This window comes from Mytilus trossulus, unplaced genomic scaffold (genome assembly GCF_036588685.1).
Source record: "Mytilus trossulus isolate FHL-02 unplaced genomic scaffold, PNRI_Mtr1.1.1.hap1 h1tg000103l__unscaffolded, whole genome shotgun sequence".
In the NCBI taxonomy this organism is placed as follows: domain Eukaryota; kingdom Metazoa; phylum Mollusca; class Bivalvia; order Mytilida; family Mytilidae; genus Mytilus; species Mytilus trossulus.
In genome coordinates this window covers 1,214,458-1,231,019 of record NW_026963296.1, presented here as the reverse complement: position 1 = coordinate 1,231,019, position 16,562 = coordinate 1,214,458, and the positions used below count along the sequence as shown (strand labels likewise).

The 16,562-nt window shown below is 31.2% G+C and overlaps 1 protein-coding gene across 4 annotated transcripts in view; it reads right to left on the bottom strand.

The window, feature by feature from the left end:
- Positions 1-16,562, bottom strand: part of LOC134699963 (NPC intracellular cholesterol transporter 1-like) — a 32,530-nt gene that overhangs the window by 4,598 nt on the left and 11,370 nt on the right. For all 4 annotated transcript variants that reach the window (XM_063561365.1, XM_063561364.1, XM_063561366.1 and 1 more), the window contains exons 6-18: positions 15,263-15,363; positions 14,322-14,485; positions 13,265-13,402; positions 12,512-12,694; positions 11,541-11,655; positions 5,304-5,431; positions 4,493-4,627; positions 4,000-4,089; positions 3,280-3,470; positions 2,804-2,928; positions 1,981-2,107; positions 1,432-1,490; positions 956-1,097 (exon numbers count right to left, since the gene is read on the bottom strand). In XM_063561365.1, coding sequence (XP_063417435.1) covers positions 956-1,097; positions 1,432-1,490; positions 1,981-2,107; positions 2,804-2,928; positions 3,280-3,470; positions 4,000-4,089; positions 4,493-4,627; positions 5,304-5,431; positions 11,541-11,655; positions 12,512-12,694; positions 13,265-13,402; positions 14,322-14,485; positions 15,263-15,363 — 1,698 coding nt within the window. The remainder of the gene's footprint in view (positions 1-955; positions 1,098-1,431; positions 1,491-1,980; positions 2,108-2,803; positions 2,929-3,279; positions 3,471-3,999; positions 4,090-4,492; positions 4,628-5,303; positions 5,432-11,540; positions 11,656-12,511; positions 12,695-13,264; positions 13,403-14,321; positions 14,486-15,262; positions 15,364-16,562) is intronic.

The following is a 16,562-nucleotide window of genomic DNA, read 5'->3' as shown; positions in this document are numbered from 1 at the left end:
TGGTTTTCTACGGTTTAAAATGGAATTTAGAATTAAATTCCTTTATTGGAATCCAAATAGAGAAAAACATTCAACTCATGACTGAACAACACCGATAATTAACTCAGCATATTTGTGAATTAATGTGTTGGTTAGTCACTCATTGAATACTTTTCTCTTTATTTGATTCTTCATTTAGTTATTCTATAAATATGATGACCATTAATATTTAAAATATTTGGCTTTAAGTGTTCCTGATGAAGGTAAATCCAGAAAAGCGCGTCAGACACATGAAAGTTAGATAACATGTTATTTTTCTTTTTTAATGTTATTTTCACTTTGGATAAGAATTTGAGATTGGTAGCTTAAGGCCATACTATAAAGATACAGTAGTGATGTTGCTAATGTAAAACATTTATTGATCTGTCAAAAATCCCACTATATATCATATCTGTTTATATCATCTCAATAGTTATAGTTTGTTGATGTAGTTTATACCTGTCTCTCACTTCTCACTTCTCATTTGTTAGAAAAAGATTAGCTGTTGATTTTCCTGTTTGAATTGTTTTACACTAGTCATTTTGGGGTCCTTTATAGCTTGCTGTTTGGAGTAAGCCAACACTCAGTGCTGAGGGACGTACTTTTACAAATTGTGACTTAAATGTTGTCTCATAAGCACTCATACCATATTTCTTATTTTTGTATACTGTGGATTCATTATTATTTGTTGGATATCAATTTCTTGTATTTATGGGTACAATTAAACCAAGAATTAAATATTCACATATAACAATTTTTTCTATAGGCTTAAATATATGCAGACTCCAGTAAAACCACAGCATTATATATCCATGAACATGTAAGTTAACGTTTATCCACGAAAAGTAGTACCCACAAAAATAAATGAATCCATAGTATTTCCACTGAAGAAAGTGGTTGAATATTTTGCTAGCGATAATTGGTTGGTTTTACAAACCTATACGGGTAAACACTACTGTTGGATTGTGTTAACTGCATTGTTTTTGTGATGTTATCTCCTATGGCCCTGGCTTCCTTCAAAGCTTTGATGTAATCAGCGCTGGTCTTCAGTATCGTATGATAGGTCATAAAGTAGGTTGCTAGACAAGACAAACATAAATTTAGAATGAAGTTCTAACGAAAAATCATGCAGGCTTCTTTTTTTCATAATGTAATTACATTATATATCAAATTATATGTGAACCATATGATAATTTTTAAAATAACTTGGATACATTAACGAATATCTAATAAATGGCAAGAAAGATTCAATACTCTCTGTATCTGTATGTTTCCAAGTGCAGGATCCAATCTCAGATATATACTCACTCACAGTAAATTTGTAAATTATTGCATGCATTTATTATTGCGATTATGTCGTTTTAGACAAAAATATGATTATCACTTTTGTGATACTAAGATAATAAGACATACCTCCAACATTTGACTTATTTCTGATCAGGTTAACACCACTACCATAAGCTGCATGCCCTCTGTAATATAAAAGTTTTTAAAATAAGACAGTGGCAGGCATTTATAAACATAAAATATTAGGGGTGGATCCACAGTGTCAATGAAAGGTAGAAGAATTATCATGTGAAATGCTCAAAATAAATCTAAGTAAACCCAGTCAAATTATTTTGTGAAATCTCTGGCTATGAAGAAAAAAAAATTCTGAAGAAAAAAAAAGAAAATGCAGGTGTGCATCCTCTACAATCTCCTGTTTTCCTGAAACCACTGCTGCATGAAGTTCTACATATAGTTTTTAGAGATGATAATCACATGAAGGTATATATCAGAATGGACAGCTTACTTGATAATTTGACAGCACCAGAGTAAGAACTCCAAATAAAGGGGCTGTTTTTGAAGCTTGTTTAATTTCTTACATTACTTGACCAAATAACTTTCTGTATACTTTTTGTTGTTTGGTTGCTGTCTTATTGACATTCAACCTACATCACTTTTTACTCATACAAATCTTACCCTTTAGAGCATTTAACTCCTGGATTATCTTTTAAGAACATTGGTAAATATTTGGTGAAATCCTCCTCTGAAGGTCTTCCATTAGGTAAAGTTTTCACAGGACATACTGAACTCAAACTTGAATTAACTGTAAAGAAAGATTGTATACAGTCAAACCTGCTTAAGAGAACACCTGTGTAAAGCAAAAACCTGTGTTATAAGACCACCTGTATTTAGCAAAAACCTGTGTTATAAGACCACCTGTGTAAAGCAAATACCTGTGTTATAAGACCACCTGTATTTAGCAAAAACCTGTGTTATAAGACCATTAATTTTTTATCCCTCTGTAGTATAGTTCGTATAATTTCAACCTGTATTAAAAGACCACCTGTCTTAAGAGACCACTTTTTGCTATCCCTTAAGTGGTCTCTTAAAACAGGTTTCACTGTAATTTGAATTTGATATAAAACCTCAACTTCACATTTTACTTAGCAAAACATTTCAGAATTTTTTTCCAATATTGTCTTCATTTTAATACTTTATTGTCCTTTTCACTTTTATAAATTTGAGCTGACTACAGTGTATGGTGTACTGTAAATGAAATGCTTGTCTGGCATACAAAATTATAAGCCTAGTATCTTTAATGTGTTGTTTTAAATGAAATGGTTCCGTTTCTTTCTGTCTGTATATTTTCTAGGAGATGGTTGATCTAATAATAAAATTATATCAATTATGAAATATAAAACAAAAATCAATTACAAAAAACAGGATCATTTATAAAATACATGTTTTACTAATGAAAAAAGATAATTTAAAAAAAAAATATCTGAGTTATTTCCCTTACCTGGTTCAGTGGCAGTACAGAAACTTCCATTATTAAACAATCTACAACAGGGTGGATTCCCTCCAGGTGACAACCAATCAAAGAAGTCATCTATCCAAGAGGATGTTGGCTGAGCTATATATGTACTGAAAATAAAATGGTGAATATATTAGGGAATCCCTCCAGATGTTGGCTGGACTATATATGTACTGAAAATGCAATGATACATATATTCTATAATTAAAGTGACCTTTATACTGATATTCAAACAGACTTCTATTTCAAAATCTACAATACTTGACACAAGATTTAGTGACACTGAAACAATCAACTTCATACAACAGTCACTTACCCTTTGTTTTTTTCACAGGCAGATTTAGGGCACACATATATGATTAATGAATAGACTTTTACATGGCTAACTCCAAAAGTTAGCTACCCCCCCCCCCCCCCTCTTTTTAAAAGCACTCAGTTGTCTTCTCCTTTTTAATACTTACTAGTTAGCCTGTTTACTGGCAGTGTAGATCTGACCGACCAGAGATTCCTGAGGACAACCATTCCCTCCACACAGAGCATTCTCACCAGCTAAAGATGTATAGTTGTGTCCTTCTCTAACAACATAGTATACAGGTGGACCAACATGGAGGTACTCAGATAAATTACCAAAGTAGTTAAGTACATAGGAATCCTGCAAAAATAATGTTAGAGGATAAAGGATACAACAGATACAGTTAAGTTTGCCTTATATCTTGTCTTACATCTAGAAATTGATAATCAGGGTAGGTTAAAAACAAAAGTGATGATTTCAGCTTCTCAATTGTAAACCTTCCATTTTTATGAAGCAACACTCCATTGCATCATCCCTACGTAAATTTTACAGATGTCATCACTAGTTGGTTGACCGTAAAGGAATATCCATTTCACAGATCTAAATGACAATGGATATGTTCCAAAAGTCTTATTTCAATCCTGTCCCCTTTTCCCTAATGTGACCTACTGGGTTTGTATTAACACTAGCAACACGATAGGTGCCACATGTCTGTCTTCTGTTTTCTAATTTTTCGCCATGATGTTGTCAGTTCATTTTTTACTTATGAGCTTGAATGCCCCTTTGGTTTCTTTTGCCTCTCTCTAGTTCAAAGCGTGTGAAAATGAGGCTGTGCAAAAATTTCTAGAATTTTTTTTATTTGAGAGGTCATCATTATCTACAAACTTACATCAGGCATAGAGAGTTTCTGGTCAAGACCAACACCAATTTTATGTAGAACAGCAACACTGCCAAAAAAGTACAGGGTGAAAACTACAACCTGAAAAGAAAATAGAGAAACCAATTTAATTTTTGTTATAAAAGAGTGAATCTTAAATCACTGCATTTTATTTCTTGAAATACCTAGACATACTGGTAATAGTTGGCTGTTTAAATTTGAGATTTTTAAATGTTCTTGCATTGAAGTCTGTAATGTTGCAGTTTAGAAGACTTTTTAGTATTTTCATATTTGGGTTTCCTTTAAACTATAACTAAAAGTAAAACCATGATCAACATTATTATTGTCCTCATTCATTATTTTCACTAATAATTCAAGAAAATTTATAATATCGATTAGATTTTTTAGTCAGAACTGCATGTATCAGTTATAACAATATTTTTCACATGTGACTTTAGTTTGATGGATGTGATTCTAGTATTCTAAATAATTATATTATACTTACAATAAATGGTCGAACAAATATATGCAAAACAAAGGGAGCATAAAAATTCTTGTTCAAATAAAATAGCCATCCTTCTTGTTTCTCTAGTTTACTACTGGAAAGTTTAGTGCAGCAAATTACATCAAATCTGGAATCCTGTAAATAAAAAGGGGAGATAATCAAACAGAAAAGCCATCCTTCTTGTTTCTCAAATTTACTACTGGAAAGTTTAGTACAGCAAATTACATCAAATCTGGAATCCTGTAAAATAAAGGGGAGATAATCAAATAAAATACTCATCCTTCCTGTTTCTCAAGTTTACTATGGGAAAGTGTAACTGCAGAACCGTATCTCTTAGGTCCTTATGCTATTTTTTGACTATTTGCGGACCATAGATCTATGGTCTGCAAATAGTCAAAAAATAGCATAAGGACCTAAGAGCAACGGTTCTGTAGCTAGGGAAAGTGTAGCACAGCAAATACCAGCAAAACTGAAATCCTGCAATTTTGACTATTCAGGAATTGATCAATTGACACATTAAATGAACCATGATGCTTTTTGCAAGTTTATTATCAACTATAGCAAAGTACCATTACATGTGCAATTTGGCCAATATTGTGATTCTTTATTGTCTCTTAAAATCTTATCCAATATTTTTGTTCAGCTTCTGTTACAAACGTAATTTTTAAAAGTTATTTACTGGTTTCCTCATTTGACTATTTATGCATATGCCAGTAATTTCAAGAAAGTTTAAAAGGTGTTGGAGATTGAAACCTGTCCTTGCTAGCTATATTTTTTTCACTGATTATTACAGGAGATTGGCAGCACTTACCTCCTGTCGTCTGGCATCCAGTGTCATAAGTCCAATAAATACTGTTATCTGTAACAGGAAGTCAAATAAAACCGCCAGGGCAGCATAAAGGGAGAAAACTCTAACTGCTGGCATGTCTGTTAGGGCACCTGTTGAGAAAAGATGAAAGATGAAAGATTTATATATGTAAAGGCAGAATACTCTTACTGCAGACATTATGTGATGGCACTAAAGGATAAGTGGCAGAGATAAAGGTGTTTCAAACGACAAACACATTTGAATTGGGACATATAGTTGGAAGCCCATCTTATCCTGGGTTCAAATGATGAGGAAATCTTGATATGTGAATTATGAATTATAAATTTGTCAAGTACAATCTTAATACTACTTTCTATTATTTTGAAGGAATTTTGAATTTATTATATATAAAAAGTTCACTTTATTCTGTGAAAATTGCCAGTTTTAGCTTTAAATCTCGGTTTAACTGTTTTACAGCTTCTTCAGTTTTGTCACTGTCAATTAAGACCACAAAAAGATAACCCGGTCTAATGTTGCAGAGTTTATTTTACACAAACTTTAACATTTACCTAATAAAGAAATTACTCTGCTTCCGGACCAGGTATATATTGATAACCAGTTCTTCGCTTATTTATACCTATGATTTCGATAAACATTTTCACTAACGGTTTGTTATATTTGCATACATAATTAGATGAGATATTATAATGAGCAAGGGGGAACAATCTAATCAATCAATGCATTGAACTTTTTTTCGATCAGAGGTCCTTATCGGATCGGGCTTAATCTACATTGTAAAAATAATAATACAAAGTAATAAGGCCAATGCCATAACAAAATGTTTAAAAAACAACTGTGTTTATTGAACTGAAAAATATTTTATATCTACCCCTATTAAAAAACAAGGTGAAAAAATGTGGGTCATGTTCATAAATAGTAATACTTATTAAGTAAACACAAGTATAATGGATACTCATGCACTTAAGTTAAACAAATATATGTACACAAATGATTAAATTATTCACATTTCTTTTCAATATTTTTACAATTTTCAATGATTAATCGTAAGTTAGAAGACGTAACAAAGGGTGAGATTTTTCATTGATGTACTTCTTCATTTTTCTTAATTCTCTTTCAATTAAATTTGTACTGTATACAATTTTTAAGTAACGAGACATGAAAAAGGAAGAGGTTTTTTTTTATCAATATCTTTCTTCATTTCTTTCAAATACTCATTTACTAAAAATCTATCATAGATGCATGTTTTTCAAAGGAGTCAAAAAAGTAATTACAAGAATTTAGAAGCTATAACAGGGTGGAAAAAAATGCAGAGGAAGGATAGTTGATAACAAACAAGAATGTGTTCATAGTGCATGGATGCCCCATCTGCACTATCATTTTCTATGTTCAATATACCGTGATATTAAATGGGGTAAAAACTCTAATTTGGCATAAAAATTAGAAAGATCTTATCATAGGGAACATGTGGACTGAGTTCCAAGTTCAAGTTGATTGGACTTCAACTTCATCAACTACCTCAACCAAAAACTTTAACCTGCAGGGGAACAGACAGACAGAGGAATGAATGAACGAACAGACAAACAGACCAGAAAACATAATGCCCATAAAGAGAGACTAAAGATGCCAAAGGGACAGTCAAACTCATAAATCTAAAACAAACTGACAATGCCATGGCTTAAATATGGGACATTTGTTAATGAGGTGTTGAGGCCTGTTTTTCTTTCATCCAGATGGATTCTAATCATGCAGATAAAGGCATCTGAGATTTAATGTCCCCATTCTGACCAGAAAGATACCAGAGGGTCACATTCAACCTCATAGATCAAAAATAAATTGACAATGCCATGGCCTAATAAGGAAAACACAGACAAATGATAGTACAAATGACACAACATAGAAAACTAAAGACTATTATATATAAGCAACACAAACCCCACCAAAAACTAGGGGTGATCTCAGGTGCTCCAGAAGGGTAAACAGATCCTGCTCCACATGTGGCACCTGTCGTGTTGCTCATGTTATTAAAAACTGTGTAAATAGTCTAACTCAGTAGGTCACATTCGTGTAAGGTGAACAGGATTGTTGTTGACACATAATTATATAGGAAATTCTATTCCCTAAGTTGTACCCCTTGGTGTTACTGAGTTTACACCTAGTATATAAATATACCAAAGCTTTATAATAACAAGAATGTGTCCATGATACATGGATGTCCAAATGCACACTACCATTTTCTATGTTCAGTAGACTGTTTATAAACATCATATCATACGGAACATGTCTGGAGATGGCATATGTCAGCTAACTGCTAGTAGTTTGTTGTTATTGTCGAGCCTTCGACTTTAGTCGAAAAAGCGAGACTAAGCGATCCTACATTCCGTCGTCGGCGGCGTCCACAAATATTCACTCTGTGGTTAAAGTTTTTGAAAATTTAATAACTTTCTTAAACTATACTGGATTTCTACCAATCTTGGACAGAAGCTTGTTTATGATCATAAGATAGTATCCAGAAGTAAATTTTGTAAAAATAAAATTCCATTTTTTCTGTATTCTATTTATAAATGGACTTAGTTTTTCTGTGGAGAAACATTACATTCACTCTGTGGTTAAAGTTTTTTAAATTTGAATATCTTTCTTAAACTATCCTGGATTTCTACCAAACTTGGACAGAAGCTTGTTTATGATCATAAGACAGTATTCAGAAGTAAAGTTTGCAAAAATAAAATTCCATTTTTTGTTTTTTTACTTATAAATGGACTTAGTTTTTCTGCAAGTAAACATTACATTCACTCTGTGGTTAAAGTTTTTAAAATTTTAATAACTTTCTTTAACTATCCTGGGTTTGTATCAAACTTGGACAGAAGCTTGTTTATGATCATAAGATATTATCTAGAAGTAAATTTTGTAAATAAATAAATTCATTTTTTCCGTTTTATACTTTTAAATGGACTTAGGTTTTCTGCCAGGAAACAGCACATTCACTCTGTGGTTAAATTTTAAAAAAAATTAATGACTTTCTTATACTATTTTAAATTTGTACCAAACTTGGACAGAAGCTTGTTAATGATCAAAAGCTAATATCTAGAAAGGAAATTTTGTTAATATTTGGTACCTGTGTATCTGTATTTTACTTATAAATAGACTTAGTTTTTCTTCCAGCTAACATTACATACAGTCTGCAGTTAAAGTTTTTAAAACATTTATAAGATTCATAAACTATCTTGAATTTTTTTTCCAAACTTGGACAGAAGCTTCTTACAATCAAAAGATAGTATCAAGAGGAATATTTTCATGGATTTTTTTCCTCATTTTTGTTGAGCATGGGAGTTACAGCAAAAGTAGGTGAGACACTGGGTTCCGCAGAACCCTTACAAATTTTTTATGTATTATTGTCATTTTGTTTATTTTCTTTGGTTAAATCTTCTGACATCAGACTTCTCTTGAACTGAATTTTAATGTGCATATTGTTATACGTTTACTTTTCTACACTGGCTAGAGGTATGATAAGGGGCAGGGTTGATATCTCACACAAGTTTAACCCCGCCACAATTTTGCACCTGTCCCAAGTCAAAAGCCTTTGGCCTTTGTTAGTCTTGTATTATTTTAATTTTAGTTTCTTGTGAACAATTTGGAAATTAGTATGACGTTCATTATCACTGAACAAGTATATATTTGTTTAGGGGCCAGCTGAAGGACGCCTCCGGGTGCGGGAATTTCTCGCTACATTGAAGACCTGTTGGTGACCTTCTGCTGTTGTTTTTTTCTATGGTTCGGTTGTTGTCTCTTTGACACATTCCCCATTTCCGTTCTCAATTTTATGTGTACAAACCTTTCAAGTCGATAATGAACTTCAACTTCATTAAAACTACCTTGAACAAAAACTTAAACATGGTGTGGAACAGAGAAATGAAAGGAGGGACGAAAAGACATTCGTACGAATGGAAAAATGAATGGATAAACAAAATGAACAAACAATCAAGTGGACACACAGACCAAGAAACATAATGTCACTAAATGGGGCATAAAAAGCCAAATGAAAATCCTTCTACATCACTTTCTTACATGTGCATTCATCAAACTGATAAACGTCTTTTCCTCCCGAAATAATAGACATTATAGTTTTACAATTCTGCATCTGGAAAATGAGGGTATATTGAATAAGGGCAGAAATTTTGCCATGCAACATTTTTTTTTTTTTGCTACATAATTCAAAGTTTCCAAATATATTATTAAAATGAATAACAGCAGAAATTTGTACCCACAATAGGCCACCTAATTCAAAATTTTGAAAGATAATATCAAATTGATGAAAATATTTCTTTACAAAGAACAACAAAATTGCCAAGTCAAATGATAACAGAACATTATAGAGTTAAATAAATACATTTACAAACTTTAACAATTTGGACATTTGCCAAATCTTAGATATGTTCTGTTTTGTTCCGGACCTTACAGGCATACTACTATCAGTCTTTAAACAATATATATACCATCTATTCTCATTACTTTTTAGCTTTTGAAGTATACTGATTTTTTGTAATTAGCAAAAAAAAATCAAAATTCAAAATTTTAATTGCAATTTAAGATTTCCTCAACAAAATCAATGTTTCGTAAAACAAAAATCCTAAATTTACAGCTATACAACTTTCAAATAAATTTAAAATCATTTTAATTGATAACCACTAAATTAAAGGGCGTTAATCCGATTATATTTCCTGACTTCAGTCGTAACCTCGTTGATCGGCAACTGATAATATCAATTGACACTTGTCAATTAATCAAATATTTACTTAATCTCATATTCATCTGTCTATTTAATATTAAACTGATAAAATGAATAAAAGATCATACATAATACATGTTTAAAAAACTTGTGTCATGCAGTGTTTAACAACTCATTCACTTTGATGAAGTTATATAGCTGTGTGGATTAGATTGATTTAAAGCATTTGTCATAACAGGTTAAATATAAAGCAAGTAAAATTTCCTACATCAATGCTTAATCATAAAATCTTTTTTTTTTAAAGGTTTTTTTTTCTATAAAATATATTGTCAGAAGTATATATTATTTCATTATGACAGATTAAAGTACAAAGGTTGGTTGGTTGGTTACTTTTTTTTTTTAAAATAATTATTCAGTTTATTGCACTATTGGTTGTTAACAAATACCCTAAAAGGTACAACTATCCCAGATAGGTTTATCCCTGTGTGTGAATTATCAAATGAACCTGGGGATTCACCAGATAAACTTATTATAAGTTTCAAAAGTGGTTAATAAATTATTACAATCTATAAAGTTTACAAAATCTGCATAGCAATAAAATCCTTGTTCTGATGGAGTTGACAGGGGTCCCTAATTCCCTTTTCACTAATCTAACCGCCCACTTTACTCCCAATTCCCTCCCCTCCCCCAGATGATTTTTTTTCACCAGAATATAACTATTTTTACTCAACTCAGATTGTATGACTTCTGTGGATTCATTATTTTTTGTTGGATACCAATTTTTGTGGATTTCGCTGTTACAGGGAAACCACGAAGTCAAATATTCAAAGAATTGCAAATTTGATGATATATAGTATAATTGAATGCAGACTTTTGGAAAACTATGAAATCATATATCCATGATAATAAATGAATCCAAAGTATTTGATTAGCTGGAAAATCATATACGAATGGGTTATGATTTTCAAATAAAATATATCTATGGGTTGGAATTTTCATAAAAACAATTTATGAATGAAGGATGGTTTTTACACATAAACCTGTTCCCACATTTGTAAGTTTATATATCATAGGCAAAATTATGGAACCACTGAGCGACTGCCTTAGATTTAAAAAAAAATGGGATACAAATATTGATTTGTTAACAGTACATTTTTATGAGCTAAAAATAGTAGATATAAATTTTAAGTATATGTAAATGAATGTTGAAAATTAAGGATCTTTTGACAATCTTTGTTATCTTCATATATAAATAGGAATGTAAAAACTGACAGTGTCAATTATGACAGGTGCTTGACAAGGCTAATATTTAATTAAGTTTATTGATTTTGTGTTAGATAACAAATGATTATCAAAGGTTATAAAAGTTCAGGAGATAAAATAACAGATCACAGATCAGAAGTTTTTAAAAGTCCTCTTTATCAAAAGTCAACATGGTATTAAAAACTGACAAAACATGACACAAAATTATAATATATTAAATATGTATGTCTTACCTAAGAAGAAAGCAATGGATTCAGCTGAGCTACTTAACAACATGCTTGGTCCAACTCTCCCAACTATTCTACCGATCTGTTCTTCTAAACTCTCATCTCTCAATCTTGTATCTCTCTATAAAAAGTCAAATAATTAGAAATATTGTTTCCTGATTATTATAATTTGAACACAAGTTTTGATAACACTGAAACAATGTTCCCACTCATATTTTAATCAAAAACTACATTTAGAAATTATTGCTTGCATTCATTTTTGCAATCTTAAAAGGGTGAAAAAAGCAAAATTGATTAATAATTGTGATTTTAAGAAAATCAATAACCAGATGTATGTATCGAAATGCAGTTTTTATTAATGAAATAGTCACATTATTTGCATTTATAAAAACCACTAAATGTTTTCTGAATTTACAGAATAATATATTTTTTTTTATGAAGTGTCTGATTTACACATGTATAAAGTGTATCAAAAGTTTAAAATATTAGATCATTCGATGACTCTGGCATAAATTTTCAGTCTTAAAAAAATGACAAGCGTCCTAACAAAATGTCAAGCTCAAAAAAATTGTCCCGTCTCTAGATTAAGAGATACCAATGCTTTTAGAAGTTTATTATCATTTCTTTTTTAGAGTTTTACAGGAACCATTATAATTTTGAGGGCATTTATGACCAAGTTTAGCTACAGTGAAATTTGAAAATTCATGAGAATTTCATATGAAAAAAATTATGTGACATACCCTCAAAATTCATGAGAGATTCACCTGAAACTCACCTGAAATCAGTTCACCTGAGACTCATGTATAATATAAATAAGATGTGGTATGAGTGCATATGAGTGCATATGATACAACTCTCCATTCAAATCACAATTAGAAGTCAAAGCCTTGGATGATGATGTGAATGAATAAAATGTATCAATTTATCAAGCTTAAAACATAATAATCAAAGAGGTACATTAGCTTTAAAAACTGTACCTGATAAGTTTGAACTAAAATAAAGATGTTGTCCACACCGACAGCCAGGACTAAGAATGGTACAACTTCTATGATGATAAGTGTTGCTGGTATTCCAAAGTAGCTATAGGTCCCGAGGGAGGCAGCTACTGATAATAGTACAATTGTTACTCCTGATAGTCCTAATGTTATCTTGGAATCAATCTGCAAATAAAATACATTTAGAAATCGAGCACATTATGAAAAGCTTATACAGTGGATGGATTTATTTTCATGGGTTCCAATTTTTGTGGTTTGAGAAAAACTTGCATATTTGTGGAGGTTTAATTTCGTTGTTTATGAAAAGTCTGCATATAATCATACAGAAAATATGTAATTTGTTGCATATTTTAATTTGTGGTTCCCCTGGATCCAAAAAAAATGGTACCAAAAGAATATTAATGAATCCACAGTAGCTTAAGAATGAACACGAAAGTAGATAAAATTGTTAACAATTTTACAGTTATTAGAAAAACAACAGAAGAGATGCAAGATTTTTATTTTTTTATTTTGACAATCTATAAAAAGGTTAAGGCTAAAAAGTAGAACTTGATCATTGTCTTTATTTCATTGTTGTAAATGCAATTCATTATTATTATTTATTTTTGATTGGTCTGCATGAGAGGGTGAACATCAAAGAATTGTCTCCTGCTGAGGCTAGAGTTAATTATTTCCCTAGTATAATCCAATCAAAATGTGGCATTTTCATGCGAAGTATGATAAAATTAAATTTACCAATAATCTTGCAGGATTGTCACATGACCCATACTGCCCGAGGGTGAGAGTTATATATCCAAACATAATCAGGTAGCTGATCAGAATGGTCAAGACATCAGACTGACTTTCTCTGTTTAACTCATCCTCTATAGATCTCTGAAAAAAGACAAATATGCATTAAACAAACACTTTCAAAACACTTTTTTTGTTTCTATTCATATTATCAACAGCAAATTAACTATTATAAATAAAATTGAGAATGGAAATGGAGAATGTGTCAATGAGACAAAAACCCAGCAGTCTATAGGGGAAGGCCACTAGTTGGTACTCAATACAGAGGGAAAATCTTGCACATGGAGGCGTGCGAATCAGCTGACAACAATTAATTCTATGTGACTTTTATTAATTTCTTTAAATAAATCACTTAAATTCTCTTTAAAAGTCTCATTTTATTAAGAAATGAAAAAGATATAAACTTAATTAATTGTTGTATTATTGAAAGAATAAGATGATTAAGATGTGCAAATGAAAATTAAAAGTTATGGTTAAGGGGCAATAACTCAAATAAATTCTTGCTTGCAATGTAAAACCTGAGAACTGTAGATGTTTTGTTGGGATTAGCTGTGTGGTTGTCTCATTGATATATATGGATTTTATTTTTGGGCTTTTTAATAGTTTAAACAGCTTTTATTCATGAAAATAGTATAGTAATGAATTAGTATAATTTTACATAAAATTCAAATATGGCACAACTTATACATGTTATACATCTGTCTCCGGAAAAAATACATTTATTCAACGAACAACATGATGTCATCATCAGTCTTTAAACTGTTCCAATATAAGATTATCTTACAGTAAATGCAAAAGCCTGCCCCAATAGTATCCCTTCGAATTTGATTATATTTTGGACATTTAAGGAAGTAATGTAAATGTTGGCTATTCCATTAGAATGGATGAGGGGGATATAAGGTAAGAACCTCCAAATTCCCTCTACTATTGCCATATTTTCTTTAGCAATTTTGTTTATTTCACTACATAACCTCCCCCATGTAGTTAATGGAATAGTCCTTACCTCTGTACTGAATGAAATAGTCATATTGGGATGATCTTGTTTACTTTGTAGGTAGGATATCAACACCTTTTCCCAAGCTTTAGCTTTTTCATTGTCTTCATCTTTTAAGTGGTTATTCACCAATATAGTTATGACAAATGCTGTTGAATTCTTATAATTTGTACCTAAAAATAGAACATTTACTATTTTAAACAGAAGAACAGAAAATAATTGACACATTGGTTCCTTATTTTCTACTATATTAAAGTTTGGTAAAAAAACGTTTCATGCAAACAGCTGTGTTTTTATATAGATTAGATCGTTGGTTTAAAAATTTCCAGTTTGAATGGTTTAACACTAGTAATTTTTGGGGCCCTTAAAAGCTTGCTGTTCCATGTGAGCCAAAGCTTTTATAAATTGTTACTTAGATGGAGTGGTGTCTCATTGGCACTCATACCATATCTTCCTATATCTATTATATGTTTTCTTGCTCCAAAACTAATCATTTACTGTGTTTCCTACAAATGGTTAAAAAAGGCAATCTGTAATCTATTTTTTCATCTTTATGTTTTTTGTGAAATGACTATTTTATTTCCTAATTGTGAAATGACTATTCTATCTACTATTTAACCATGTAAAGCCCCCCCCCCCCTTTTCCCCCTTTTATGTCTATGACCCTAACTTGGTTATGCATACTAGGAATGTTACCAGGTGATCAGTAAAAATACTGTAAACCAACTTATTTTCGCGGATACTTTATTTCGCGTTTTACCCTTTCTTGACCACTTTGTGGCTATTTAATTTCGCGATTATCTAATTTACTTGATGCAGTTTATTAAGGAAAGATCAAAGATTAACATATCTGCGACGATTTATATTAGCGTTATTTTTCTACTCGCGAAAGTCGCGAAAATAAATCGCTCGCGAAAATAAGTTGGTTTACAGTAAGCTGAAATACATACTATCGTATCCTCCCATTACTACCCATGGGAAAGTGGGCGCTGAGTCTACTGCCAGGCACGATATATTCAATCCTGTCCTGTCTTGTGTTGAAGCTGGAGCACTATAAAACATAAATGTACTCTGTCAACTATCTTCCACATTTAAAATCTATTTAAAAACATACCTTTTTTCAATTTTCTATATTTTTGTAATTCTTTAAATAAATATAAAGTTTGAGAATTTTTCCCAACTAACGAAAGAAACTATTATAACATTAGAGTTGAAAAAAACCAACTTGAACATAAACAAATTCATTGTATTATTGATGCACAGTAGTGTTGTCGTTTGTTTATGTAATTTATACGTGTTTCTGGTTTCTCGTTTTTTTATAAAGATTACACTGTTGGTGTTCACGTCTGAATGGTTTTACACTAGTTAGTAATTTTGGGCCCTTTATAGCTTGTTGTATCGTGTGAGCCAAGGCTCCATGTTGAAGGCTGTACATTGACCTAAATGGTTTACTTTTATAAATTGATATTTGGATGGAGACTTGTCTCATTGGCACTCATACCACATCTTCTTATATTTATAAAAATTGAAATTCATTATGGTTTTGCTGAAATTTTCAAAAATTGACATAATTGTGTATAAGGCAGACATACATTGTGTGTACTTAATAAGTCCTTTTTCAGAGCTTGTACTGTAAATTCAGAATTTAATGTGTGCATTTATTATTGCGATTTTGCCATTTCAGACTAAAATGTGATTCTAAGTTTTTGACATATTGAGAAAAAATTCTATAAAAGTCTTATAAAAATTTCAAAATCAAACTCAATAAATTATTGCAATTATATCCCTGTTGTATTTTTTGCAATAAATTCTGAATTTACAGTAAATACAAAATATATAGAATATTGAAAGTGAGGGTGATTGCCACTCAGCTCAAACAGTATTCAAAATGGTTTATAAAATCTGCCATTACAGTAAATCCCCACTCATCCATGACTATTTTGTCAAGGGTGTTGAAGTCAAATATAAATTTCATAAAACAAACTGAAATCATTGCGATTAATATCCCTGTTGTATTTTTCACAGTAATAAAAACATCACAATAATTTCTGAATTTGCAGTATATACAAAATACATAGAATTTTGAAAGTGAGGAAGATAGTCGTGTTGATATTGATTGATCCTGTCACTTACCTCTCGCAATATTCAAAATGGTCAATAAAATCTGCCATTACGGTAGATCCCCACTCATCCATAATAACTTTATGAAGGGTTTTTATGTTTCGCCACTCACCTCACACAATATTCAAA